We start from the raw sequence: 25,631 nt of genomic DNA on the forward strand, positions 1-25,631 counted from the left end.
AATATTCTGCAAGTCCTGGCACGTCTGTGAGCCTCACCCATAACTCAGAGGTAATGATAGCACCTGCCAGACCTCGCGCTAGGATTTCCCTCACAGCCAAGGGTGGTTGTGAGGATCGGATGAAAAAATAACTATGAAATGGCCTGGACGAGGCCAAACACTTCTACCATGTCCCTGGAGAAGCATTGCACAGCTTTAGCTGTGAATCAGTTAATGCCACACTCCAGTGGTGTGTGTGACTCCATGGACCATAGCCTGATGTATCCACCTAACTAAGGTTAGGGCCCAGAATCACGCATGCTAAGTCAACTTCAGTCGTGTCCAACTCTCTGTGACCCCATGGACCGTAGGCCATGAGGCTCCTCTGTCCATGGGATTCACCAGGCAAGAATACTAGAATGGGTTTCCATGCTCTCCTCCAGGGGATCTTCCCAACCCAGGGATCAAACTCACATCTCTTACATCTCCTGGTGTAAGAGGGCATGGCTGGGGGTGGTGGACACGGCTCAGAAGATCTCAGGTTGTTCCTAAGAGCCTTGAATTCCTAGATGGCAGCTTTTAAAATGGAGCTATAATGCTGGTTTCCCAGGTGGTGCCAGCGGTAAAGAACCCACCTGCCAGGGCGGGAGATGTAAGGGACACGAGTTCCATCCCTGGGTCGGGAAGATCCCCTGGAGGAGGGCGTGGCAACCCACTCCAGTGTTCTTGCCTGGAGAATCCCATGGACAGAGGAGCCCCATGGCCTATGGTCCATGGGGTCGCAGAGAGTTGGACACGACTGAAGTGACTTAGCATGCGTGATTCTGGGCCCTAACCTTAGTTGAGTGGATACATCAGGCACTGCTGTGAAACCACTCTTCATGTAGGGCCCCCTTAAGATGCTCACAACCTTTGGGGGTAAGTGGTACCACTGAAAGCTCAGAGAGGTCATGTAACTTGTACAAGGCCTCACAATTGGTCCATGACAGAGTCAAGCCTGAACCTGCCAGGTCCCTGACTCCACTTCCCAATTCCTGTCCATTCCCTGTGCTGCTTGGAGCACTATCGTGCGGGGAGGGCTGGGACCACAGGGCGGGGAGCGCGTCCTCCTCGCGGATGGTCTTTGAGCACGGCATGTCTGGCGCTGATCTCCCCCATTTTCGCTCAGGTCCTGAAGCTGCTGCTCGTGGCCTGGGACCGCCGCCTCATCTTTGCCATCGGGACGTCCAGCACCACGGGCGAGTCAGACACCGTCATCTGGAATGAGGTCCATCACAAGACAGAGTTCGGCTCTAACCTCACCGGCCATGGCTACCCAGATGCCAACTACCTGGATAACGTGCTGGCCGAGCTGGCCGCCCAGGGCATTTCCGAGGACAGCGCTGCCCAGGAGAAGGACTGAGCTGGGGGGGACGGGGCTTCGGGGTGGCAGGGGTGTGGGAACCGCAGGGCAAGAAGTGGGGGGAGTCAGGGTGGAAGCTGGTACCATGCCCTCCCGAGCCCCTTGTGCGGGCTCCAGCCCCCGTCCTTCCGGCCACAGGGGGGAGCCAGAGTGAATAAGGGGATGTCATTCACAAACCTCATCCAAGATGCAGGGGCCACGGGACGGGGTGAGGGCCACCCTCCGTTTGTTCCCGTGGAGTTTCGGTGCTGGGTAGGCAGGGACTCCTCCCCTCACCCCCTCCCCAGCAGGGGGCACAGTCAGCACACGTGGGGTAGGGGCACCCCTTACCCTGGCCTTGTGAAGTCCGAGGCGCCCGTCTCGGCCGGCTTCTTGCTGCTTCCACTCTGCTTGGAGAGCGGAGTTTCTACTTTTCTCTCCTCCCCTGGAGGTGAGGAGCTCTCACTGTGCAAGACTGAGGGGGCAAAGGGGTGAACCGCTGAACTGCTGCGACATCGGCAACCGGTACCTCGATGTACAGCGTGGAAGTGCTGCTCGCTAAGACGGTCCCAGCAGTGAGGGCTTCCGGGAGCATCTCAGCTCCCATCGCGGTCCTGGCTGCTCCCGCCTCCCGCCCACCCCTCTGCCCTGTCCAAAGAGGCATCCGATTCTCCTATGCAGACGGAGGGACTCTGGGATTCCTCTCTGGGGCGCGATGTCTCCCGCCCCTCTCTGATCAGACCAGAGCCTGCGTCCCACTTAGCGTCTGAATTAGTCCTCAGGGAGAGGAGCCCAGCCCTTCCAACTCATCCCAGACCAGCTCAGAGATTCCGTGTGATTCATCCAGTCACTGTGAGTGGGGCCCAGGCTGGCCTTCGCGCCATCAGTGGGCGTTGTGTGTGCGCATGCGCGTGTGCACACCTCTCGGCCAGGCTCCGCCACTCGGCCGGGGTGGCGGAGGGTCCCATCATGATCTCACACTCTGGTTCTGCAAACTGTCGGACCCCAGTTCTGATGGGAATGAAACAGCCAGGCGGCGGTCTGTGGACGTGCCTCACCGTCTGACATCCATCCCGTAGTCAACGTGAACTCAGACCGAGACAGAGCTGTGCTTGGGGGTTGCGTAGGGTGCAGGGTGGATGGACTCCTGTGTATATCTCTCTCAGATACACAGGCCGGATCTGAGCCGGTCCACGAGGACCTCAGCAGGTCTCCGTGCACGTTGTCTAGTGAGCCTGGAGGGGGTGCAGGGACCCTCATCTCCCTCTTCAATGACCGGCTGGCCCAGCGCAGGAGGGGGCCTCCAGCCCTTTCCAGCAGGGTCGGGACCACCTTGGGGTCCAGTCCAACCTGTGTCCGGGTTATGTCCCAAGACCCTGCCTGTCCCCTCCCCCACATTCCCTTCAGCTCCCATGAAGAAGACAATTGGGGGTCAGGGAGGAGAGACGGGGGGTGAAGAAGGGAACCCCAATTCTGCCCCCTTTGAAAGTGGATCCTCTGAACTCCATGTTTGGGGAAAGTTCCTCTGGATCCCGATTCAAATTTATATACCTCGTGTCTGGGGGTCTGACGTATATATATATATATAAATATGCACATATATTTCATAGTATTTGGAAGGTTTTCGATGCTGGAAAAATGGAAATGGAAAAGCCTTCAGACGCGGCACTGAAGTTAGAAGCGGCAGCCAAGCTTCTCCGAGAGCCGGCTCTGAGTGGCCTGCTCTCAGGCCTGCAGACATTCTGACGGGGGGGCGGCCAGGGGATTCGCTCGGGTGTCACCCCTTTCCTGGGGTACACTGGTGCTGAGCTCGTCCTCCTCTTCCACGTGGCGGAAGACGTGAAAGTGTTAGTCGCCAAGTTGCTCTGGGGATATTAGTTAGCTCCAGCGAAGGCCGCGCTGGCAGCCTCTCCCATCGGTCATTTATCTCACCAGCAGACCAGGAGACTGGCCCCCAGCCCACCGCACTTCCGGGCAGTTTCCTGCCGCAGCCGGGAAGGAAATATCCGAACTGAACGGGAGAGCCGTCCCTTAGCGTTTGATGTCAGCCCAAGCCTGTTGCCGGACCACCCTGTGCCAGAGACGGGCTTCATCGTAAGCCCGGCTACACCCCCACCCTCCTTCGGCATCCTTGTCCGGGATCTCCGGGCTCCTCACTCACAGGAACGCGGAAACAGACCCAGAGTCGGCGGGTAGACAGAGCGCTGTGGCGGGAGGTGGGGAAAGAAGGGAGACGTAACTGGCAGAGAGACTGATGTCCCTGGGTCGGGTGGAAGAAGGTGCGGGTGGAGAAGGAGCCGGGCCCAGGGCAGAAAGAAGAGGCTGCAGGGGAAAGGCAGGCAGGCGGTGACCCTTTGAGAGTCTCTTCACACCCTCCAGCCTCCCGCTCTCAGGATGCTGACAGTACTGATGGCCTGTGTCTCTTCCTGAGATACTCGTAGGGGCTACCTCATCTGCTGCTCTTCTAGTGGGACTTTCTGGGCAGAAGGAGCCGTTCGTGTCCCTTATAACACTGTGCCAGGCGAGGGTGGTGGGAGGGGCATGCCTCTGCCCTCTTTCATGCCAACCTGGAAAGGTACAACCCTGGGTTGGGCAAGAGCCCCCGCTGGCAGAGGTCCTGCGCATCCATCACTCGGACGCAGTAAGTCCTCCCGCCGGAAGCCCTGCTGTGTTCCCTGCCACGTGCCGGGAATCCCATGCCTGTCCGCTCATTGTCTTAGCACCAGCAGCCTCGTTTCTCCCCTCCCGAGTCTCCAGGGAGGACACGTGGGACTGGAGACAAACCCTCTTAGTGCTCATCCCTTGAAAGGTGGATCCTGTGAGTGTGTGTGCAGTTGCCTTTGTGTTTTCATCCCCCTTTTGATGCCTGGACTTCTCTGTGGTTTCACGCCTGGTCCAAAGTGCTCGTCCTGGTGTTGTGGGCATGAGATGGTTGGGGGGAGGTCCTGTGTGGTACAAGGAAGGGCCCTGTCCTCTTTTCCTGGTCTGTGGTCCTTGGCATTGATGGTGGGGCGGGGGTGGTTCTGGGGGAGAGCGGGTGAGTGTCCTGTTGTAAATCACTGTAACTGGTGTGTTTTGAAGTCCTTGGTGTTGCTCTGTGAGTGGACATCGCCACCTGGTGCTCATGAGGTTTACGTGCGGAACAATAAACGTCAAACAACAACCGCAAACTGTCTCAGCCTGCTTTCTGTCCCCTGGTGCACCTACCGGTGAGGACGTGGGGTACCTCTCCAAGTCCATGAGCAACCGCAAGTCCTTCCACTGAACGGGAGAGTCCCTTTTTCTGCTCTTTTTTACATCTTCTTTACCCACACATTCGACCAAGTAACCTACTTTGACTTCTTGTTCCTCTAAAGAAACAGATGACCTGGCAGGGGGAAATAAGTGAAACAGTAGGGGAAAGACCATCTTAAAAACCGTGAGTGTTTGCTTCTTAAAGTTCCCTTCACTCGACCACAAAATCGGGTATGTTTCAATAGCTTACAGGCTGTGTTTTTCAGATGTACTCAATTGCTAAGTGGTGTCCAACTCTTCAACCCCAGGGACTCTCCCCCGCCACGATCCTCTGCCCATGAGATTTCACAGGCAAGAATACTGGAATGGGTTGCCATTTCCTCCTCTAGTTTTTCAAATCTTGATTCAGATGAGAACACAAAGATAAAATGCAATTGCAAAGGGGCTTTTGTCACCCAAATGTGTCCTTGTTTCTGACAGTCCATGGAGTGTGGTTTTCTTGGAAGTCTGGATCAGTGTTTCCACAGACTCCAGCCTAAGCTAGCCAGTCAAGAAAGCAGGCCTCAGAGAGTGGAACCTATGAAGCACCCATCAGGGTTCGGATTTTGTAAAGTGACTTGATGAATGTAAACCTCAGGCTGTCTCATTCTGATTTCCTGGGGATGAACGGAGTACACATTCCTTAAGTACACATTTTAATATAAATTTACATGCAACTTTGTTAGAAGTATGAGTTGGTGAAGAACTTTTCATTTCAGTAGGCCGTTAGTACATTAAAAGTCTCAGAGGTTAAAGGTATACTTTATTTATCTGACTCAATGATCTTCAAAGAACTTACGGGGAAGTCAGTATCAGCAGGAAAGTGGTTAGCTTGGCTGAAACATACCCACAAATCCCCAGAGGTGAGGGAAGGCATTTTAATGCTTAAGAAGCAGGGGTTTAGTACAGAGGTTGTAGAAATCTCCGTCTGACTGAGAGCACAGCTCCAGTTCTGAGTCACTCCTCTGTATTGCAGTGGGAGTGATTGTGTGACCTCCCTCTTGTCTTCCCACAATCTGGGACAGTTCAAGCTCCCAGAAGAAGGACCTGGTAGAAGCCAAACTCATGACTGCAGGTGTTAAATGAGGCTGGGACAAATTATCCTTCATAGAAGTTAACTCATCCATGACATTCGATTTGGTGAAGAAATACATAGCTTTAAAAAAATGGTGCTGAATATTAACAGAGTCAACCTAATAATTACAGTTAGGTGAGACCATTATTAAAATTAGGCAAAGCGTCAAATGCCAGGTGACAATCACGCATCCTGGGAGGTGTCCCAGGGGAGTCAGTGTGGGGCTGGAATAAATGTGCCACAAATGATGTTGGGTGTCTTTTTTCATTTCATTTCATTTCATTTAACATTGATTTGATCATGTCAACCTCCTTTCTGCTGGAGAAAAGAAAAGGACAGGATACATAATAGGAGTTTTTCTATCTTATTCAGATTTTGGGGATGAAGTGATAATTTGATGTGGGTTTACTTTGACTTCTTGCATCTTTCTTGTCTTCCACCCCCAGAAAAATTTTTGGAATGTGAGGTGTGTGTACGTGTGCATTGAGGGGGGTGTGATTCCCCCACATGATGCGAGATTAGAAAGGGGAGGTGGTCATCTATGGAAGAGGGAGGGATGGTACCTGAGTAACAGAACATGAGAGCATCATGCTTGATCTAGCCAAACCTGCAGCTCTTCTCTTTGCCTCACTTATGATAAGCTGAGAAGGTGAAACCAGGCAGCTGGTTGTGGGTAAGAATTCCAGTTCCCCAAGAGCACCAGAATCTTTTCTAGCTTTCACCCTTTCTTCACTCACTGCTGGTCTCCAAACCGCCTCTTCTCCCTTGACCTTCCTAAGAGAGGTTTAAATGTTAAAGTATTCTCTGAGGGCTTTATGACACTAGTCTGAAGTCCAAGAGTGGCCTGGCCTCACTGTCTTAATTGTGGGGAGCTTGAAAAGAGTGGGTTTGGTCTAGGCACCCTCTCCTGGCTCAGAGGACACTGAGATGGTCCAGAGGAGATGACACAGTCATCAGTACCTCAAAAATGAAATGCGAGAGCCAAGCAGGACCTCCTGCATCTTCTGGGGGCTCTTCTGGGAGCGTGAAATCCAGACTGCTTTAAAAAAACACAAAATAGCAGGAGGGTAACATTTAAAGACATCCTTAGAGCTCATGAATTGGAAACCATGACTGACCTCAGATTAAATGCATCTTCAAATCTGAATATGAACCTTCTCCCTTGTCCTTATTACACATTAGCTTTTAGGTGAAGATAATGACACACATCAAGAAGAGATGACCCCCTCAAGTTTTAGGATGACTTTTGCTTAAAAAGCCACAACTGCCCTCCAATCCCTCTCCCAACTCTGTCCATGTAGCTCTGTCTATTTCCTGGCCCAGAGACCTAGAAAGTCAGTTCCACAAGGACTGCTGTTGCACTTGACACAGCATTATTTAGGAGGGCAGAAGTGGAGAGAAAAAGAAATGAAAAACAAGTTGAAGGCCTGACCAGGGAGGAGAGAAACGGTGTCCTGGGAGAGTCTAAGCAGGACTCTGTGCCTGCTCTTGGTCAAGGGCATCTCCATTCACAGCAGTGCCTGCAGCCAAACTCTGCTTCTCATCCTGGAGCACCTGGTATCCCTTTTTCCTGGACTTCCGGGCACCATAGATGGCCAGGGCAACGACCCCTGCCAGGGCGACGGTCACCCCCAGGGTGAGCCCCGCGGCTGCTCCTCCAGACAGACCCCCACCGTCTCCGTGGATGACTCTCATGGCCCTGCGAAGCTCCAGGGGCTCCCCCAGCCGCCACTGGTGGGACTGGGGATCTTTAATCCAGGAGCTGGCCGTCTCGGGGTTAGTCACCAGGACAGTGTTGGTGGCCACCTGACTCATGAGCGGTGGTCGGGTGTAAGGAGGAAGCCTGACAGGGGGCAGGGACCCTCCTGTAAAAAGCCCAGCTTTGACACAGTAAGACACTTGGCACCCATCACTGATGAGGGCTAGGTGTTGGCTGAAGCCCCCCGGACACTTTCTTAGAGAAGGCGCCCCCAGATCTTTGGATGTGGCAGAATCCACCAAGGGGTTCCCCACTGCACAGCTAAAGAACCCACCAAAGGGGACGGAAAATCTGTATCCCAACTCATAGTCCTGAGAGGCACATACCTTGAGGTTTTCAAAAAGTCTCAGTTGAAAATAGCCGGCTGGGCATGACTGGGCATTGGTCAGAGGGTTTATGCTCTTACTGCTGAAGAGCCCGCCAAAAAGGAGCCCCGAGTTTTCGGGTACTTGCCCACTGGCTGCACACCAAAACACCCTGAATTCAGCCCTGGCTACTCGGAACACGTCTTCACACACCGTCTTGCAGAAGATGTAGAGGGTACACTTGCGCGAACACTCCAGGTGGTTGTACCCCTCCTCGTGGGTCTGGGTGAGCAGCTGGACTGGGGAGTAACCAGAGGGGCAGGACACTCTGCCGGTCAGCGGATTCTTCTGCTCCAGGTTCTGGCAGAGCTGGACAACCTCATTCCCTGAGAACTGGGTGCATTCCTGGTAAACTCCCCCAAAGGAGAAATTGGTCATCTTCCCCTCACAAGAGCCATCGTCGGTGTTGGCTTGGAAGTTGAAGTTGGGCGAGTTGAGATCTGTGCAGCCGGGGTAGGTGTTGACCGCATAATACCTGCGCACAGCCGCTTCCACCGTCTTCGACAGCTTTCTCACCAAGGGCCCCGGCAGGTCAGGCAGTTGTTCGGGGTTGATGAAGAAATACAGAGGCAGGCCAGCTCGGTCCATGGCCACCAGGTGGTTGGTGATGCCCTGTTGCCAGGCCTGGAGGGTGATGCCTGGGTAAAACGGAAGTCCTCCGATGCTCTGAACTCTGGAGTTGGTTCGGTTGGAGAGGTAGCTCTTGGTGAAGGCGTTCTGTGAGGTGTAGTTCTCCTCGAATTTGAAGTTGACAATGTTCAGGAAGGTGATTCCAGCGGACGTGGTCAAGGCGCTGCGGCTGCTCTGGCTGTCCTGCAGGAAGGACGACCTGATGTGATCCTCCTGGATGAGCGCGGCCCCTGCATCCACACTGGTGATGACATGGGTACCGTAGTTGAGGACCAGGAGTTCTGCCAAGTAGGTGGCCATCCGGGTCTGGTTGTTCTCCAGACGCTCCGAGATGTCCATGAGCTCCTTCTTAAACACCCAGCTTAGCTCTGCATCTGGGTTGATTTTGACCGTGTAGACCAGGTTTCTTACCTGAACCTGGGTAGTTACAGCTTGGTCCTTCACCTGAAGGGTCTTTATCCTCTGGAACTCAGGGGAGAACTTGCCATTGACTTTGGAAAAAAGAGATAGCTCCATGTTGATGGAGTTGGAGGTGGTGCTCTGGTAGTTCACCCAGGACTCCAGGATTTTGGAGTTCATCTCCAGGTTGCTCTGCTTCTGGGGAATGGTGAAGATCTCATCTGGGATGATGTACTGCCCATCTTCCGTGGTCCTGCAGTGGGTGTAAGTCAACTCCATCACCCGTCCCATGTCCACATTCCGCAGGTTATCCCAGCCGCCTCCAGGTAAGACGGACAGAACGGGCAATTTTAAGGCATTCTTGCAATTTTGAAACCCAGCCTCATCGGTCGGTCCCCGAGATGTGTCCATTTTAGCCCATGCTGCCACTGCCCAGATTAGAAAGGCACCCCTGAAGCTGTTCATGGCTCATACAGCCCTGGCCTGACCCACTGGTCCTAAGTTGCAGCCAGCAGGCTTGGGGCAGACTGAACCGATGGGAAAGAAAGCCGTTGCTGAAACAAAAAGTTCAGCAGTTCTCCTAAAGCCACCAGTTCCTCTTTGGGCTAGTCTAATCTCGAAATGGGGAAATGAGAGTTGACTTGAACACTAATGTCCATCAGGACTTTGAAACAATTGTGTGGCCCTAGATAGCAAACCCAGCCCTGTATCCTGAACAGCGAGCTAGCCTAACTGCCCCTGACCTCCCCCAGCACCCAGCTGGTTACTCTGCAGCAGCAGTGGGCACTCAGAAAAAATACAACCACATACCTTACCGTTACCCCCATGAGAGCATTCCAGCTTTGAAAGAAAGTTTTGGTTTTATTTTTTGCTCACTCTCTTGATGGTTCTGCTTTCCCCTAACGACTCTCTGCTGGGACTTCAATATCACTGTCCTTTTCCTCTGTGTATAGTTAGCAATAACTTGGTACCTGCTCTTATAACTTTAATTTTTTCATTCCATAGTTAAGTGCATGTAACTTAGACAGATGTGTAAAAATGAATGTGGTCTTCACCACTCAGTTTTTTAAAGCAGCAATTCATTTGTTGTGTTATAAGGAGAAGATAACTTCATGAATTTGCATTTGTGTATTAATGCTAAGTCTATTAAACCTCATCATTTAAAGCAGTCTTTTCAGTCCCATTGACCTAAAACCAGGCTTGATTGGAGCTCAGCTCTGTCGGTTCTGTGGGAGAACTAGCACATTGAGTGGAAGCCTGGAAATCCAGAGGAGTTCATGGAAACTCCCAATTGCACCCTTATGTCGCCCTAATGGCTCCCGACTGCACCCTTACACCACGAACCAGATGCAGGACTGAGACTGCAAAAGCCATGTTTCAATTCACAGGCCGCCCGTCTGCATTCTGGAAAGGCAGTTTCAAGGAATTGAATTACCGCAGGATTGTCACTGAGGCAGCTGACAGGTGTTTTCAGAAATAATGAGGCCAGTTGCCTAGCTTCACAGGCGGAGCATCACTAGTTGCTATTAAAACCTTGACGCAATCTAGAAAAAATGATACAGATGAACCTGCTTGCTTAGAGAACAGACATAGCAAACAAATGCATGGGCACCAAAGAGGGAAAACGGGATGGGGTGAACGGGGAGTTTGGGACTGACGTGTGTGTGTATGAAGTGGATCGCTAATGAGAACTAACGGAAGAGCCCAGGGAAAAAGAAAAGATACAGTCTGTTTGTAGGACGTGTATCAAGTTAACCTTAAAAATGAGTTCCAATGTACATTAGATAAAGACAAATACTGCTGGATTTCACTGATATGAGGGACCTAGAATAGTCAAATTCACAGTCAGAAAGTACATTGGTAGATGCCAGGGGGGTGGGGAGTTAGTGTTTACTGGGGACAGAGCTTCAGTTTAGGCAGGTGAAACATTCCAGAAATAGATGATAGTGAGACTGACAGCAATGTGAACGCATTTAGTGCCACTGAACTGCACGGGGCACTATGGCTAAAGTAGTATGCTTCATGTTCTGTGACTTTCACCATGGCGGCTCAGACGGTAAAGAATCTGCCTGCAGTGCAGGAGACCTGGGTTCAACCCTTGGGTTGGGAAGATCCCCTGGAGAAGGGAATGGTAACCCACTCCAGTGTTCCTGCCTAGAGAATTCCATGGACAGAGGATACAGTCCATGTGGTGGCCAAGAGTCAGACATGACTGAGCAACCAACACTTTGCCACAATTAAAAAAAAAAAAAAAACAAACTCCTGTTTTATGTGGCCATGGGATACTGCAATCCTACTCCTAGGCATATATCTGGAGAAAATTCTAATTCAAATAATACATGCATCCCAATGTTCATAGCAGCACTATTTACAATAGCCAAGACATGGAAGCAATACATGCCCATCTACAGATGAAAGGATAAAGTATACGGATTTTGTGCGTATTCTCAGTCACTCAGTCATGTCTGACTCTTTGCAACTGCGTGAACTATGGCTTGTCAGGCTCCCCTGTCAGTGGGATTTTTCAGGCAAGAACAGTGGAGTGGGTTGAGATTTCCTTCTCCAGCAGATCTTCCCAATCCAGGGATTGAACTCACATCTCCTGCATTGGCAGGAGGATTCTTTTCCACTGAGCCACCTGGGAAGCCCATATAGATTTAGATGTAATGGAATACTGTGTACTAATTGCTAAGTTGTGTCTGACTCTGCAACCCCATGGACTGTAGCACCAGGCTCCTCTGTCCAAGGAATTCTCCAGGCAAGGACACTGGAATGGGTTGCCATTTCCTTCTCCATATTTCCTAGTCATAAAAAAATGAAATAATGCCATTTAGTGAAGTAAGTCAGACAGAGAGAGATGAAAATCATATGATTTTGCTTATTTGTGGAATCTAAAGAAAATACAAATGAACTTAACAGATTTGTGGTTGGCAAGGGTGAAGGCGGGTGAGGGAGGGATGGACTGGGAGTCTGGGGTTAGCAGATATGAACTATCATATATAGGAAGGATAAATAACAAAGCCCAATTGTATAGCACAGGGAACTATAGTCAGTATACTGTGATAAATCATAATGGAAAAGATATGAAAAAGAATACATATATATGTATCTGAGTCATTTTGCTGTATAGTAGAAATTAACACAACATTGTAAATCAACTACTCTTTAATAAAATAAAATTTAAAAAACCTTGATGGTGTTCTGTGAACCCAGAAATATCACATCCTGGGTCTATTAATGCCTCAGTTATCATGCTCTGGGGAATTCACTTACACTCAAGAGGGTTTAGTTTATGAACCAGTACCCAGTTTCTGGGCCTCCCAGGTGGTTCAGTGGTAAAGAATCTGCCTGCCAGTGCAGGAGACACAGGAGATGTGGGTTCAATCCCTGGGTTACGAAGATCCCCCCCCCCCCCCTGGAGAAGGAAATGGCACCGCACTCCAGTATTCTTGCCTGGAAAATTCCATGGACAGAGGAGCCTGGAGGGCTGCAGTCCCTGGGGTTGCAGAGAGCGCCTGAGCAAATGGGCACCCAGTTTCTGCTTGGCTAGAGAAGCAAGCCTCTGCCCGGGCTACAAATGTATGCCTCCATACAGTGGTCACAGATTTAGAGCTAGAAAAGTTAGAACCGAATGCCCTTGAGTACTTCCAATAAGCCTGCAGAAATATCCATATACTTCTCTTCAAACTGTTTCAGGGCTAGTTCATCAGAATCAGAAAACTCACTCACCCTGTTTTGAAGACATGCTGACAATTTCTTATTTTTTCTTTTGGCTGTAATAGATCCTGATGGAATCTCACTTTTCTTCAACGAGAATACAAGTAAGGTGAATATAGATAATTCTACGTTTAGGCATTCCTATATCTCTAAACACCTAGTCATTGTCATTTACTTTTTTACCACCTTCATCTTCATTTTTATTATAGCAAAAAGAAAAAATGAAATAGCTAAAAGAGCCCAAAGAGTGAAATTACATTGCATTCATATGACAAAATATTTTGTAGCCATCACAATTATATTTTCAAACAGTTTTAATAACATAAGAAATTCTTATGCCATAATGTTAAGAGGAAAAGCCATGACAAATGTTCAATATGATCTCAACTATGTACAAATATAATGAGGAATATACACCAACTGACCCACTGACAGTAGTTATATCTAGTAGGTAGGTTTTATGAATTATTTACTTCTTTCCACTCTTCTACATGTTTTGAGTTTTCAACAATGAGTATGTTTTTACTCATTTAACAAAACTTTATTGAGAATCTACCAAGTCCCAAAGGCAAGGATGAGTAATCATTGCTTTCATATTCAGAAAAATAAGCAACAAATATACATTTATAAGCCAAAAGAAACCAAGTAGTTCCGGAATTTCCATACACCTAAGATGATCCGAAGCCTATGACTGTGTTTGCTATGCTCAAGGAAGTTCTCTCCTCAATTCACGGAGAAACAATGAAAGAAGAAGTGCAAATTTGGGAATTTCGGCTCAACTGAAATTTGCATGCCACCAGCAGGAATTGCTGCTCATAATGATCAGGTAGGAGGAGGTGAGCTCCAAGGGTCTGACCAGAGCGTTTCACCCGTTCCTTTCTTGCTTTACTCTGCTCACCAGTGATTTCTTCCATTTTGGCTTGTACTGAAAGGCCCAGGCAACTCCATAAACTCTCCAGAAGGCTGCTCTCAAGGGCTTGTGCCTGAAAGCTAAACTTGAGTTTCTAAAAAGAAAAAGGCAACTTTTCTGCAAAAGTTGGGCATCTGCTTTGCAGCAGAGTGGTTTCACTTCCCCCAAAAAGAGGCAAGAGGGAAGTCCCAGGTCCGCTTTCTTTCTCAGTGTGAACACATGCTTTCTGACACCAGCTCATGCAGAGCCACCCCGTGACTCAATGTCTGAGGTTCAGTTCTGTGTGGGCTTGGAGCGAATCCGGGTGTCCCCTATTTCTGCATTTCACCTGTGGTCTGAAATAGAGGCGAACATTTGGCTGTGTTTGGAGCGACCACCCCCTTCTTAGTTTTAGCAGAAGTCTATGGATGTATCAGGAGTCTGAAATTCGACAGTCAAATAGTCTAAATGGATCAAAGAATTGTGATGTCTAAAGACTCTGGAATAAACCTGGTTCTGGAAAATCGAGGAGGAATTAGTCACAACATGACAGTGTTTTCTTTTCTGAGCAGTTGATGGCTAACCTGGTGTTTTGATCCTTGCTTTGTCAGCTCCTTCTCCTCAGAGACCGTTCTTCCCATCAGGACTGTTTGTGTCCTGACCACAAGAATCAAAACACAGTGGTTTCTTGATTCTTTTTCATCTTGTGGGTAAAAACAGGAGACCCGTGTGAAATTCTGCAGATTCCCACTAAATAGACCAGAAAGTAGCAGCTTTGGCCATTTCATTTCTTTCTTTCTTTTTTTTTTTTTGGTCATTTCATTTCATTTCTCTATCAACATGTGTCCCTCACATTTTTTTCTAATTCTTTTTATCCTTATCAACTTTCCCTATTTTGCTCTTTTTTTTTTTCTCTTTACTGTGTCCATATTTAGGTTTGGAGGACACAAGTCTGTGATTTAAAGTGATACCTCCACTGCCCTAAAGAAGAAGGAAGTCATACTGTGTCAGAGATCTCATCTTTAGGATTCCACTTCCCTACAACACAGTCATAGCAATCATCACTCATCAATCACAGCATTAATTTCCACTATAGGAAGCCTATTTTATCCAGCTTTTAAACAAACACTTATTGAGCATCTATTCATCAAGTACCCTTTGTACATGCCATTTTTGGAGTAGCCAAGGTCAAACTTAATGCTTTTTTAAGAGTCTAGCTGACCAGGTGAGTCCTTGGAATCACTGCTTCCTTTTTCCTACTCTCCAAGCTAAGGATACAACCAGTCCATCCTAAAGGAAATCAGTCCTGAATATTCATTGGAAGGACTGATGTTGAAGCTGAAACTTTAATATTTTGGCCACTTGCTGTGAAGAACTGACTCATTTGAAAAGACCCTGATGGTGGGAAAGATTGAAGGCAGGAGGAGAAGGGGATGACAGAGGATGAGATGGTTTGATGGCATCACTGACTCAAGGGACATGAGTTTGAGTAAACTCCGGGCATTGGTGATGGACAGGGAGGCCTGGCGTGTGCTGCAGTCCATGGGGTCGCAAAGAGTTGGATACGACTGAGTGCCTAAACTGAACTAAAATGAATTGAACTGAAGCTAAGCTCCACTGGATTGAGTAGTTAAGACCAACCATATTCCCCCTCCGATCAGTTTTTAGGTTTCCTAATGACACCAGTCTAATATGAAGAGCGCCTCTTGCATTCTCGTTCAGCTGAAGACAAACAGAGAGCCTTGTAAACCACAGGATCAGAAACTGGGATTTCTCTTATGCGCTTGTTTCTTAGTCCCAGAGTCTTTCCTGTCATGTAACTTCCTCTTGGAGGAAGATTTGAATGAAAGAAGTGATTGGGTGGCATCTGGCCTCTCTGGGTTAACTGCTGGCAGGAGTTCATATTTCTATATTTGTTTTATTTTTGGATAACACAAAACCCATCTAGATTTCAGTCTTTCCTTCTTTAGCTGCAGGATCTTCAGACAGACGTCAAGCAGAGATGAAGTGAAAATCACCACCATTTTTCTTTCTGCTTGAAATAACCATGAAAACAAGTGAGTTGGGGAGGTGGTTCTGCCATCATGGAATTATGCGGAATCGGGAGCTTCGGGTCCTCCGATGAAATATTCCCATTGTCGTGACTACTTTTCTGTGATCTAAATACGAGATTAAGCACATGGGCTGGGCTGAGAGTCTATTCAGTCTCTAGACTTTGTTGTTCTTTGTACAGTCACTCAAAATATCTCAACAGCTAGGTTGATGTATGTAGATGTGAAATAGAGGTTTCAGAATTGAAATATAAGCAGCATCCTGGCTCCATATGTGACTCAGGGCAAGTTCTGGAGTCTCTCTAAGCCTCCATGTCCTCAACTGTGGCGTTCCTCTACGTGGTAGATGAAGTTGTTAAGAGGATTGACTGAAACTCTCCATGTAAAGCTCTTTACAACCCAGCTAGAAGCTCAACGTGTATCAGCTTTCAGCTTTGCCAAGCTTGTTGCTGCAGGCTTCAGGTTGACTCTGTAGCTCAATTCTCGAAGAACGGGAGTGGGAGAAAAACCATGTTAGAGCATCTCAGGAGGCTTTTTTTTCTTCTCATCCATTTGATAGCATTGATAAGGAAGTTATACTGACTCAGAGGGAGCACCTGAATATTTTTTAATATCCTAAACAAAGACACGCATATCTTTAAGGAAAACAATCTAGTAGCCCTGCCACATAGATTAATGGCACAGACAAATTAGAAATAATTGGAGGCTTTATCAAATAATTCATCCCAGGAGTCTCTTAGAATGAGATTCACAAGCTTTTCCTATAACTGGCCAGCTAGTGAATGTTTTAGGCTTTGCAGCAGTGTCTGTGATAACTACTCAACTTTGCCATCAGAGTGCGAACTACGTGTGGATGATACACAAATGCATAGCATGACTGTGTTCCAATAAATCTCTACAAAAACAGGTGGAAGCTTAGATTTTCCTGGGATCTGTAGCTTACTGACATCTAATTTGGAATCATAGAATTTTGGAATCTCATGATTAGAAAGGACACACGCTCTCAGCCCAATGCTTGAGCCTCTTCCAGTACTGTCTTGCAAAGTGGTCATCCACCCTTCTCTTGGATGCTTCCATGGCAGGGTGGCTCCCTACCTACTGTCTCTGGACAGCTCTGATTCTTGAAAAGCTGTTGTTTCAGCTGAGCCCAAGTTGTCTTTGTGATCTCTGTGGCTGAGGTCATACTTCTGTGATGTGGCCATCTTGGCGGTGATGCTATATTCCAGATGCAAGCGAGAGAAGGTGGCTGACTTACTTACTCACCAGCCTAGAGGTCCTGGAGGGGGTGACTATTTCTATCTTGTTTAAATGACAAAATGAGAATGGATAAAGACCATGCTCAGTGCAACGGTCCTAGAAGCTTCCTTCAATGTTGGATTGTGGGGAATTTCAGGGATTTCCAGGGCAAGCACCAGGATGGACAGGGTCCTTGGTGAGCTTCAGTTCAGCTCAGTTCAGTCGCTCAATCGTGTCCGACTCTTTGCAAACCCATGGATTGCAGCATGCTAGGCCTCCCAGTCCACCACCAATGCCCAGAGTTTACTCAAACTCATGTCCATTGAGTCGGTGATGCCATCCAACCATCTCATCCTCTGTCATCCCCTTCTCCTCCTGCCTTCAATCTTTCCCAGCATCAGGGTCTTTTCCAATGAGTTAGCTCTTCGCATCAGGTGGCCAAAATATTGGAGTTTCAGCTTCAGCATCAGTCCTTCCAATGAATATTCAGGACTGATTTCCTTTAGGATGGACTGGTTGGATCTCCTTGCAGTCCAAGGGACTCTTAAGAGTCTTCTCCAACACCGCAGTTCAAAACCACCACAGTTTGGTGAGCTTGGAAAAGCACATTTAACTTATAAGGAGAAAATATTTCATTATCCTTATAACTTGTCCCCATAAATACCAGCCTTCCCTAGAAAAGCATCTGGCACCCACTAGGTAGTCAACAGATATTTGTTGGAAAGAGTAACTGAAGAAATGGATGAATGTAAAAACTTTGCAATCTTAGAGCTCTGTTAGCAAGATTCAAAAATAGTCAATGGTGGCTTCAAGCCCCAAGGTAATAGGAACAAAAGGACAAGACAGTTCATTTAGGAAGAGCGCCTAGTTTATGTTTGAAGCTGACAATCCACATTCCAGAAGTAGTTTTATGCCTGAGGCCTGTCAAGACTGGGGCTAGACAGATGGCAAAGGACAAACATTATGAGGTTCCCACTTACATGAGGCGCTGAAACCAAGCAAGACCCAGGGGGGATCCTGGGAACCACAGATCTTCTGTGCCCCCCGTTTCTTGATTGTAGGAAATAGGCTTTGGCCTCCAAGACCTACCTTGAGTTACAAAGGAACAAACTGTTCATGCAGTTGCTAATCAAGGAAGAGAGGGGACGGAGAGACAAGACAGGAGCAGCCAAGAAACAGCGGTGCAGCCTGGGGCAGGGAGCTGGCTCTGACTCAAGGGTTGTACTTGGCAGTGTCTTTGAGCTCCTGTGCAGAACTAAAGCCCCCAACACGTGGAGGATGCTAACTATTTGATGGAGGGTTCTTCATTCCAGAGAGGTCACAGCTCGATAACCTCTAGAACCACAGAAGCTCGTCAGGAGACCATCTGAGGCCAGATTAGAGGAGTGTGGGCCCTGCACACACCCTGCTCCTTATCAGCAATCTTGCCCTTAAGCCGCCCCCAAGAAAAAGAGGTGCAAAAAAGCAAAATGGCTGTCTGAGGAGGCCTTACAGATAGCTGTGAAAAGAAGAGAAGTGAAAAGCAAAGGAGGAAAGGATAGTTACACCCATTTGAATTCAGAGTTCCAAAGAATAGCAAGGAGAAATAAGAAAGCCTTCCTCAGCGATCAATGCAAAGAAATAGAGGAAAACAATAGAATGGGAAAGACTAGAGACCTCTTCAAGAAAATTAGAGAAGCCAAGGGAACTTTTCATTCAAACATGGGCTCAATAAAGGACGGAAATGGTATGGACCTAACAGAAGCAGAAGATATTAAGAAGAGGTGGCAAGAATACACAGAAGAACTGTACAAAAAAGATCTTCACGACCCAGATAATCACAATGGTGTGATCACTCACCTAGAGCCAGACATCCCAGAATGCAAAGTCAAGTGGGCCTTAGGAAGCATCACTACGAACAAAGCTAGTGGAGGTGATGGAATTCCAGTTGAGCCATTTCAAATTCTAAAAGATGATGCTGTGAAAGTGCTGCACTCAATAGGCCAGCAAATTTGGAAAACTCAGCAGAGGCCACAGGACTGGAAAAGGTCAGTTTTCATTGCTGTAAAACTCCTCAGCAAATCCCCCAGTTTGGGTCGCTCAGTTGGAAGGACATTGACGCCCTGTGTCCCCTTTTGCTTTTCTTTTCTGCTTCACCCAAAACTCTGTCTCTGAGATGCAATTTGGCACCTGAGCTCAGAGGCTGAGTTTTGGCATCAATGCATAGAAGCAGCAAATTCATAAAGACAGAAAGTAGAAAGGGACGGGGGTAGAGAGGAAAGAGGGTGTGAGGTCACAAGAAAATGTTGACAATGTGCATTTATTTGGGCTGTTGCAAGGACAAATTCAAATAGAAGAGTTGCCTTTTGAGATGCAGGCCAAACTACAGCTAAAGGCAGTTACACAAACCTGAAGTCCACTGTCTGGGTGCTGGACAGTTCAGATCAGTTCAGTCGTTCAGTTGTGTCCAACTCTTTGCTACTCCATGAATCACAGCATGCCAGGCCTCCCTGTCCATCACCAACTCCCGGAGTTTACTCAAACTCATGTCCATTGAGTCGGCGATGCCATCCAACCATCTCATCCTCTGTTGTCCCCTTCTCCTCCTGCCTTCAATCTTTCCCAGCATCAGGGTCTTTTCTAAATAGTCAGTTCTTCACATAAGGTAGCCAAAGTATTGGAGTTTCAGGTTCAGCATCAGTCCTTCCAGTGAACATTCAGGACTGATTTCCTTTAGGATGGACTGGTTGGGCAGTGGGTGCTGTTTATTCATCTGGAACTACTCTGCAAATTCTCCAGGCAAATTTTTGCCAGTCCTTAATATTTCAGTTTAAACATGATTTCCTTCTGAAGGCCTCCCGGAACCCACAGGCTCAGGTTGTACCAGGTGAATTTATTGCCTCTCTAGATATCTCCAGCTGCATCAGCCACCCCAGCCCTCCACTCCTTCCCCTGTGAAGAGCGCTGGGTGGTCCTCCAACCCCTCACCTCCAAGGGCACTCGACCTCTCCAGGAGGGGGTCCAGACTCTGACGTGGTCTCCACCTGCCCCACAAGAGAAAGGTTACATGACTCAGCAAATGAAAACACAGGATGCCCAACTGCATTTAAATTTCAGGTAAACAACAAATAATTTTTTAGCAGAAATATGTCCCCTGCAACATTGGGGACATACTTACACCAAGAAATATATTCACTGTTCATCTCACATTCAAATTTGGGATTTCACCGGTGGTCCAGGGGTTAAGACCCGGTGCCTTCACTGCCATAAGCCTGAGGTTCAATCTCTGGTCGGGCAACAAAGACCTCCACAAGCCACGTGGCCAAATAAATCAATTACTTAAAAAAACAATAAATGACATCTGAATTTAACTGAGTACCCTATTGTGTCTGGAGACTCTGAACACTATGGAGGACTTCTCTGGTGGTCCAGCATTTAAGATTCCACCTGCCAGTGCAGGGGACACAGGTTCGATCACTGGTCTAGGAAGATTCCACAGGCCAGGGACAACTAAGCCCATGCGCCACAGCTACTGAGCCCATGAATCCTAGAGCCTGTGGCCACAGCAAGAGAATCTCACCCACTACAACTGGAGAGTAGCTCCCACCTACTGCAACTAGAGAGTGTCTGAGAGCAGCTGCAAAGACCCACACAGCGGAAAGTAGATAGACACATATTTTTAAAAAATAAACACGACTGGATCCGAAGAGACTCTGGCCCCTTCCTCACTTTTGAACTCAAGCGAAGCCCCAGGCCACCACATGTGGGCCGTGGCTCCTCCAGTAGTTGGTCAGAGAACGCTGGCGAACACAACCCAGAAATACAGAGGACTTGTGTACTAGTGAACACTGACAGGAGGAGCTGGGCACCTGATCTGTTTCTCCCTTCTCCCTCCAGCGGACTACGGTGAAGACGTGGTTTCCTATGCTCTGTCGGAAGACACATACGTGACTCAACAATTGTCTATCTTTCCTTAGACTGTGATCAGCTCAGGAATCTGAGTCAGGAGATATATGGGCTCCCGATCAGACATTTACAGCTGGCCTCCTGTCCACATTTCATGGGGCGTGCAGAGGTGGACTTCAGCCTGGATACTTAACAACCTTAGCATTTCCTGAGGCAAGAGTTAGGTGGGGTCCCGTTAAGGCATTGACAATCAGCCTCCTGTTTGCCCTATGAAACGGAAGTAACAGACACAGGGTAATTAGCTAGTCTTTGTCTCTTGTCAACACCTTAAGTTAATAGTCATGGCAATAGTCAAGGCAATAGTCCTGGCAAGGACCAAGAGTAAAGGATTAAGGGATCTCCACTCCCCCCACCCTTTTTGGGAAAAGGAGACTACACTTGTGCACAAAGGCTCCTTGTGGGTCTAATGTCCGGGGATAACCCCAGGCCATAATGAGTCTTGCTCCTCCCAGAAGCTTTCACTCCAAGACCCGCCTTGGCTGGGGGATTTGTGCACACCCAGGGGAGGGTCCCCAGGTAGGTCAGTGTGGAAAAAGAAACCAGATAACTGGCTAATGGTAAACAAAGGCCCAGAAGAACTGACCTATAAAAATGACGTAGCTGCCTCTTTACTGCACTCTCACTGGGGGGACACCCACACTCTTTCTCTCTGGGTGTATATCTCTGCCTTGCTTCTGTCTCAACTAAAGAAACTATTTCTCTGTGTGTGCTCCCATTTGTTGTGACGCTATGTTTCTAACAGTTTACAGTTTCTGCCTCTGTGATAAATGCATTTGTCAGTGCAAAGATCCAGGAGAAAGTAGCCTCTTGCTTCTGCTGGTCTGGTGATTAAGATTCTGGGTTTTCATCCAGGCTAAGTGTTAGTCGCTCAGTCATGCCCGACTCCTTGCGGCCCCGTGGACTGCAGCCCACCAGGCTCCTGTGCCCATGAGATTCTCCAGGCAAGGATACTGGAGTGGGTTGCCATTTCCTCCTCCAGGGGATCTTCCTGACCCAGGGATCGAACCTAGGCAGCGCTTGCCTAGAGGGTGGGACAGAGGTTGAGAAAGAAGGAGCCAGGATCACAGAGCTGACTTGCCCCATCTGATAACAGGTCCACCAGCTGACAGTCAAGAGAAGGACTAAGGAAAATAGGGAAAGATTAGGGAAAAAAAAAAAAAAGAAAGAAAGGTCAGTATAATGCAAAGTGGAGATAGGAGGGGCTTATTGAAAAATTCTCATTATAAAAACACCAAACTTGAGTTTTGCTAATATAGGTCAGAGCCCTGATTTGGGGTTGTCCTGGGTCTTTTTTTTTTTTTTTTTGGTCTCACTGTATTGCATAAGGGATCTTAGCCCCCCAACCAGGGATTGAACCTGCACCCACCACAGCAGAAGAGTGGCATTGTCCTAACCACGGGACCACCAGAGAATTCCCTTCCTTGGTCTTAAGTAGGCCTTTTTGTCCTCTTTTCCTCCTGGTCTTCTCTTAAAACTAGGATTTAGTTTGTTATTTATTTATAATTTTTAAAAATTTTTGACCGCTCTGGGTCTCTTGTTGCTGTGCATGGACTTCCTCTGGTTGTGGCTGCAGCTTCTCATTGTCGTAGCGTCTCTTTGAGGCAGATCATGGACTCTAGGGTGCATGGACTCAGTACTTGGGGCCCACGGGCTTAGTTGCACTGCAGCATGTTCACAGACCAGGGCTCGAACCTGTGTCCCCTGCATCGGCAGGTGGATTCTTAGCACTAGACCCCCAGGGAAGTCCCTTTCATTTCTACCTTGGGGAATTAGGGCAACATGGGGCAGTAAAAGTAGCCCAGAATTAGAAATCTGGAGATTTGGATTCTATTCCTCATTCTGATCTAACCAGTGCTGGCAACCACAGACAAGTCAGTTCCCCTCTCTGAGCCACTGTTTCCCGATCTGTAAAATGAGAGGGTGTGTTGAACTTCTTTCCAGCGTCTGTGTGAGTCTGCAATCCAGTCCCAACCTGCCTCAACTTGAAAGCCGTGGCTGTGATCTTCAGCTGGAAAAGTTTAAGCAGGTTCTGTTTCGTGCTGGCCGCGGCATGTACATTCGCCCACAGGTTGCCCCGGCTGATGCTTCCTCTTGGTGACTTACTTCCCTGTGCGGTTGGTCATTTATGACTCCTGAGCTCCTTTTCCACGGGGGCTTGCTGTGGGAGGCTGGTTTGCCCCGGTTTGTTCAGCTGCTCCTCCAAGACGGTCTTAACTTTGTCCCTGCTGAGGCCTTATAACCCCAGGACCAGTGTTTGTGTTAGTTGCTTGGTTCAGAGTCTCTATGACCTCGGACCTCACATCTGTGTCAACATAAGCCTGTTGCCACAGATCAGTTCGTGGGGTTTTCTGATCTCTGGGAAGAGGCAGGCATCCTTGTCATTTTCCACGGGCGTGTGTGTGGAGGTTTCCTCACCCACAGGTGCAGGCAGCCCTTCCTAACCCCCATGAACACTGCACTCAGGACCAGTGGCCGAGGTGACCTCCCAGAGCCCCCAAACCCCAAATCCCTGCTCTGAGGTCCGCATCTGGCTCAGAAAGTCCCGCCGCCACAAGGCTGCCGCACGCGCTCACTGCTCTGGTTTTGAGTTCTCTCTTTCCAGCACCCATGGATCACCTTTTCCGGGTTTTTCAGCTTCAGTCTTTGTGTTTGCAGAAAAGCACCCGTGCCCGCGTGCCTCCGGGGAAGGGGAGCCTCCCCGGGTGGGTTCGGTCAGCCCAGTCCTCTCCTGCTGTGCCCGTTGGGTCCAGTTGCCTTTTCCATAGATCCAGCGGGGCCGTGGCGCCTACATTGTGGCAGGGGGGCTTGGGAGGCAAACTTTCCCGCTCTCCCACCCCTTCCCCCAGGAAAAGACCCCCTTCCCTGAACCTGAGACCCTTCTCCAGAGCTGGCAGCCCTGCTTCCACAGGGCGAGTTGGGCTTCCAGTGAAACCTGCTTTCTCTCTCCCTGCGGCCCTCGGAGAAAGATGGAAAACAGCTCGCTCACAAAGCGGCGAGAACGACTGTCTCCTGAGAGCGGGTGGGGGCTGGGGCGGGAGGCGGCCCGGCTGACTAGGAGAGGGGGCGAGAGGGAGAAAGCTGGGGTCCTGGGGGAGAAGGGCTAGGCCAGCTCACAGCACTAGGACGCTGCTGCCGTTCAGCCATGTCCGGCTCTCTGTGACCCCGAGGACTGCAGCACACCAGGCTGCCGTCCCAGCCTCCCCTTCATTTCACAGACCATGGCGTGTGGTGCGTGTGAGAGCGAGTGTGTCTGTGAGTGTGTGTGTGTGAGCTTGTCTGTGCGCATGTGTGAGCTGTGTGTGTATGTGTGTGAGTGTTTGTGACTCTGTACCTGTGTGTGGGTATGTGTGAGTGTGTGTGTTACTGTGTGTGATTGTGTGTACCTGTGTTAGTGTGTGTGTATGTATGTGAGTGTGTATGGGAATGTGTATATGTGTTAGTGTGTGTGTGAGTGTGTATGTGAATGCGTATATGTGTATATGTATTAGTGTGGATGTGTGAGTGTGGATGTGAATGCGTATATGTGTTAGTGTGTGTGTGTGTGTGTGTATCTGTGTTAGTGTATGTGTGTTTGTGTGTGTGTGTGAATGTGTATATGTATTAGTGTGTATGTGTATGTGTGAGTGTGTGTTAGTGTGTGAGTGTGTGAATGTATATATGTGTTAGTGTGTGTGTCTGTGAGTGTGTATCTATGTGTGTATGTGTTAGTGTGTATGTGTGATTGTGTGTATCTGTGTTAGTGTATGTGTGTTTGTGTGTGTGTGTGAATGTGTATATGTATTAGTGTGTATGTGTATGTGTGAGTATGTGTTAGTGTGTGAGTGTGTATGTGAATGTGTATATGTGTTAGTGTGTGTGTGAGTGTGTATGTGAATGTGTATATGTGTTAGTGTGTGAGTGTGTATCTATGTGTGTTATGTGTGAGTATGTGTGAGTGTGTATGTGAATGTGTATATGTGTTAGTGTGTGTGTGTGTGTGTGTGTATCTATGTGTGTATGTGTTAGTGTGTATGTGTGATTGTGTGTATCTGTGTTAGTGTATGTGTGTTTGTGTGTGTGTGAATGTGTATATGTATTAGTGTGTATGTGTATGTGTGAGTATGTGTTAGTGTGTGAGTGTGTATGTGAATGTGTATATGTGTTAGTGTGTGTGTGAGTGTGTATCTATGTGTGTTATGTGTGAGTATATGTGAGTGTGGGTGTGTTAGTGTGTGTGGTTCTGTGTACCTGTGTTAGTGTGTGTATGTTTGTGTATGTGGATGTGTATATGTGCTTGTGTGTGTGTGTTTGTGAGTGTGTATGTATTAGTGTGTGTGTATGTGGATGTGTATATGTGTTAGTGTGTGTGTGTGAGTGTGTATCTATGTGTGTATGTGTGAGTATGTGTGAGTGTGGATGTGTCAGTGTGTGTGGTTGTGTGTACCTGTGTTAGTGTGTGTATGTTTGTGTATGTGGATGTGTATATGTGTTAGTGTGTGTGTGTTTGTGTGTTTGTGAGTGTGTATGTGAGTGTGTATCTATGTGTGTATGTGTGAGTGTGGGTGTGTTAGTGTGTGTGGTTGTGTGTACCTGTGTTAATGTGTGAGTGTGTATGTGAATGTGTATATGTGTTAGTGTGTGTGTGTGAGTGTGTATCTATGTGTGTATGTGTGAGTGTGGATGTGTTAGTGTGTGTGGTTGTGTGTACCTGTGTTAGTGTGTGTATGTTTGTGGATGTGTATATGCGTTAGTGTGTGTGTGTTTGTGAGTGTGTCTCTATGTGTGTATGTGTGTGTATGTGTTTGTGACTGTGTGTATGTGTGTGTATGTGTGAGTGTGTGTGTTACTGTGTGTGATTGTGTGTACATGTGTTAGTGTGTGTGTATGTACGTGAGTGTGTATGGGAATGTGTATATGCGTTAGTGTGTGTGTGTGTGAGTGTGTGTGCATGTG

General features: G+C 48.3%; 2 protein-coding genes across 3 annotated transcripts in view; one reads left to right on the forward strand and one right to left on the reverse strand.

Moving 5' to 3' along the window:
* The window catches only part of DTX4 (deltex E3 ubiquitin ligase 4), a 39,834-nt gene extending 35,304 nt beyond the window's left edge, over positions 1–4,530 (forward strand). For both annotated transcript variants that reach the window (XM_043914351.1, XM_043914343.1), the window contains one exon: positions 1,148–4,530. The gene's annotated coding sequence lies outside the window, so the exon portion shown is untranslated. The remainder of the gene's footprint in view (positions 1–1,147) is intronic.
* Positions 4,531–5,376: 846 nt separating this feature from the next.
* Positions 5,377–9,423, reverse strand: LOC122701394 (macrophage-expressed gene 1 protein). Its single transcript, XM_043914323.1, has one exon. It carries the CDS (start codon positions 9,324–9,326, stop codon positions 7,173–7,175), a length of 2,154 nt encoding a protein of 717 aa, XP_043770258.1. The 5' UTR covers positions 9,327–9,423; the 3' UTR covers positions 5,377–7,172.
* Between the last annotated feature and the right edge of the window lie 16,208 nt (positions 9,424–25,631).

This window comes from Cervus elaphus, chromosome 1 (genome assembly GCF_910594005.1).
Source record: "Cervus elaphus chromosome 1, mCerEla1.1, whole genome shotgun sequence".
Classification (NCBI taxonomy): Eukaryota; Metazoa; Chordata; class Mammalia; order Artiodactyla; family Cervidae; genus Cervus; species Cervus elaphus.

Bases quoted from the DNA above. Each gene is read 5' to 3' on its own strand.
- LOC122701394 (XM_043914323.1), bottom strand. From the start codon at position 9,326: ATGAACAGCTTCAGGGGTGCCTTTCTAATCTGGGCAGTGGCAGCATGG.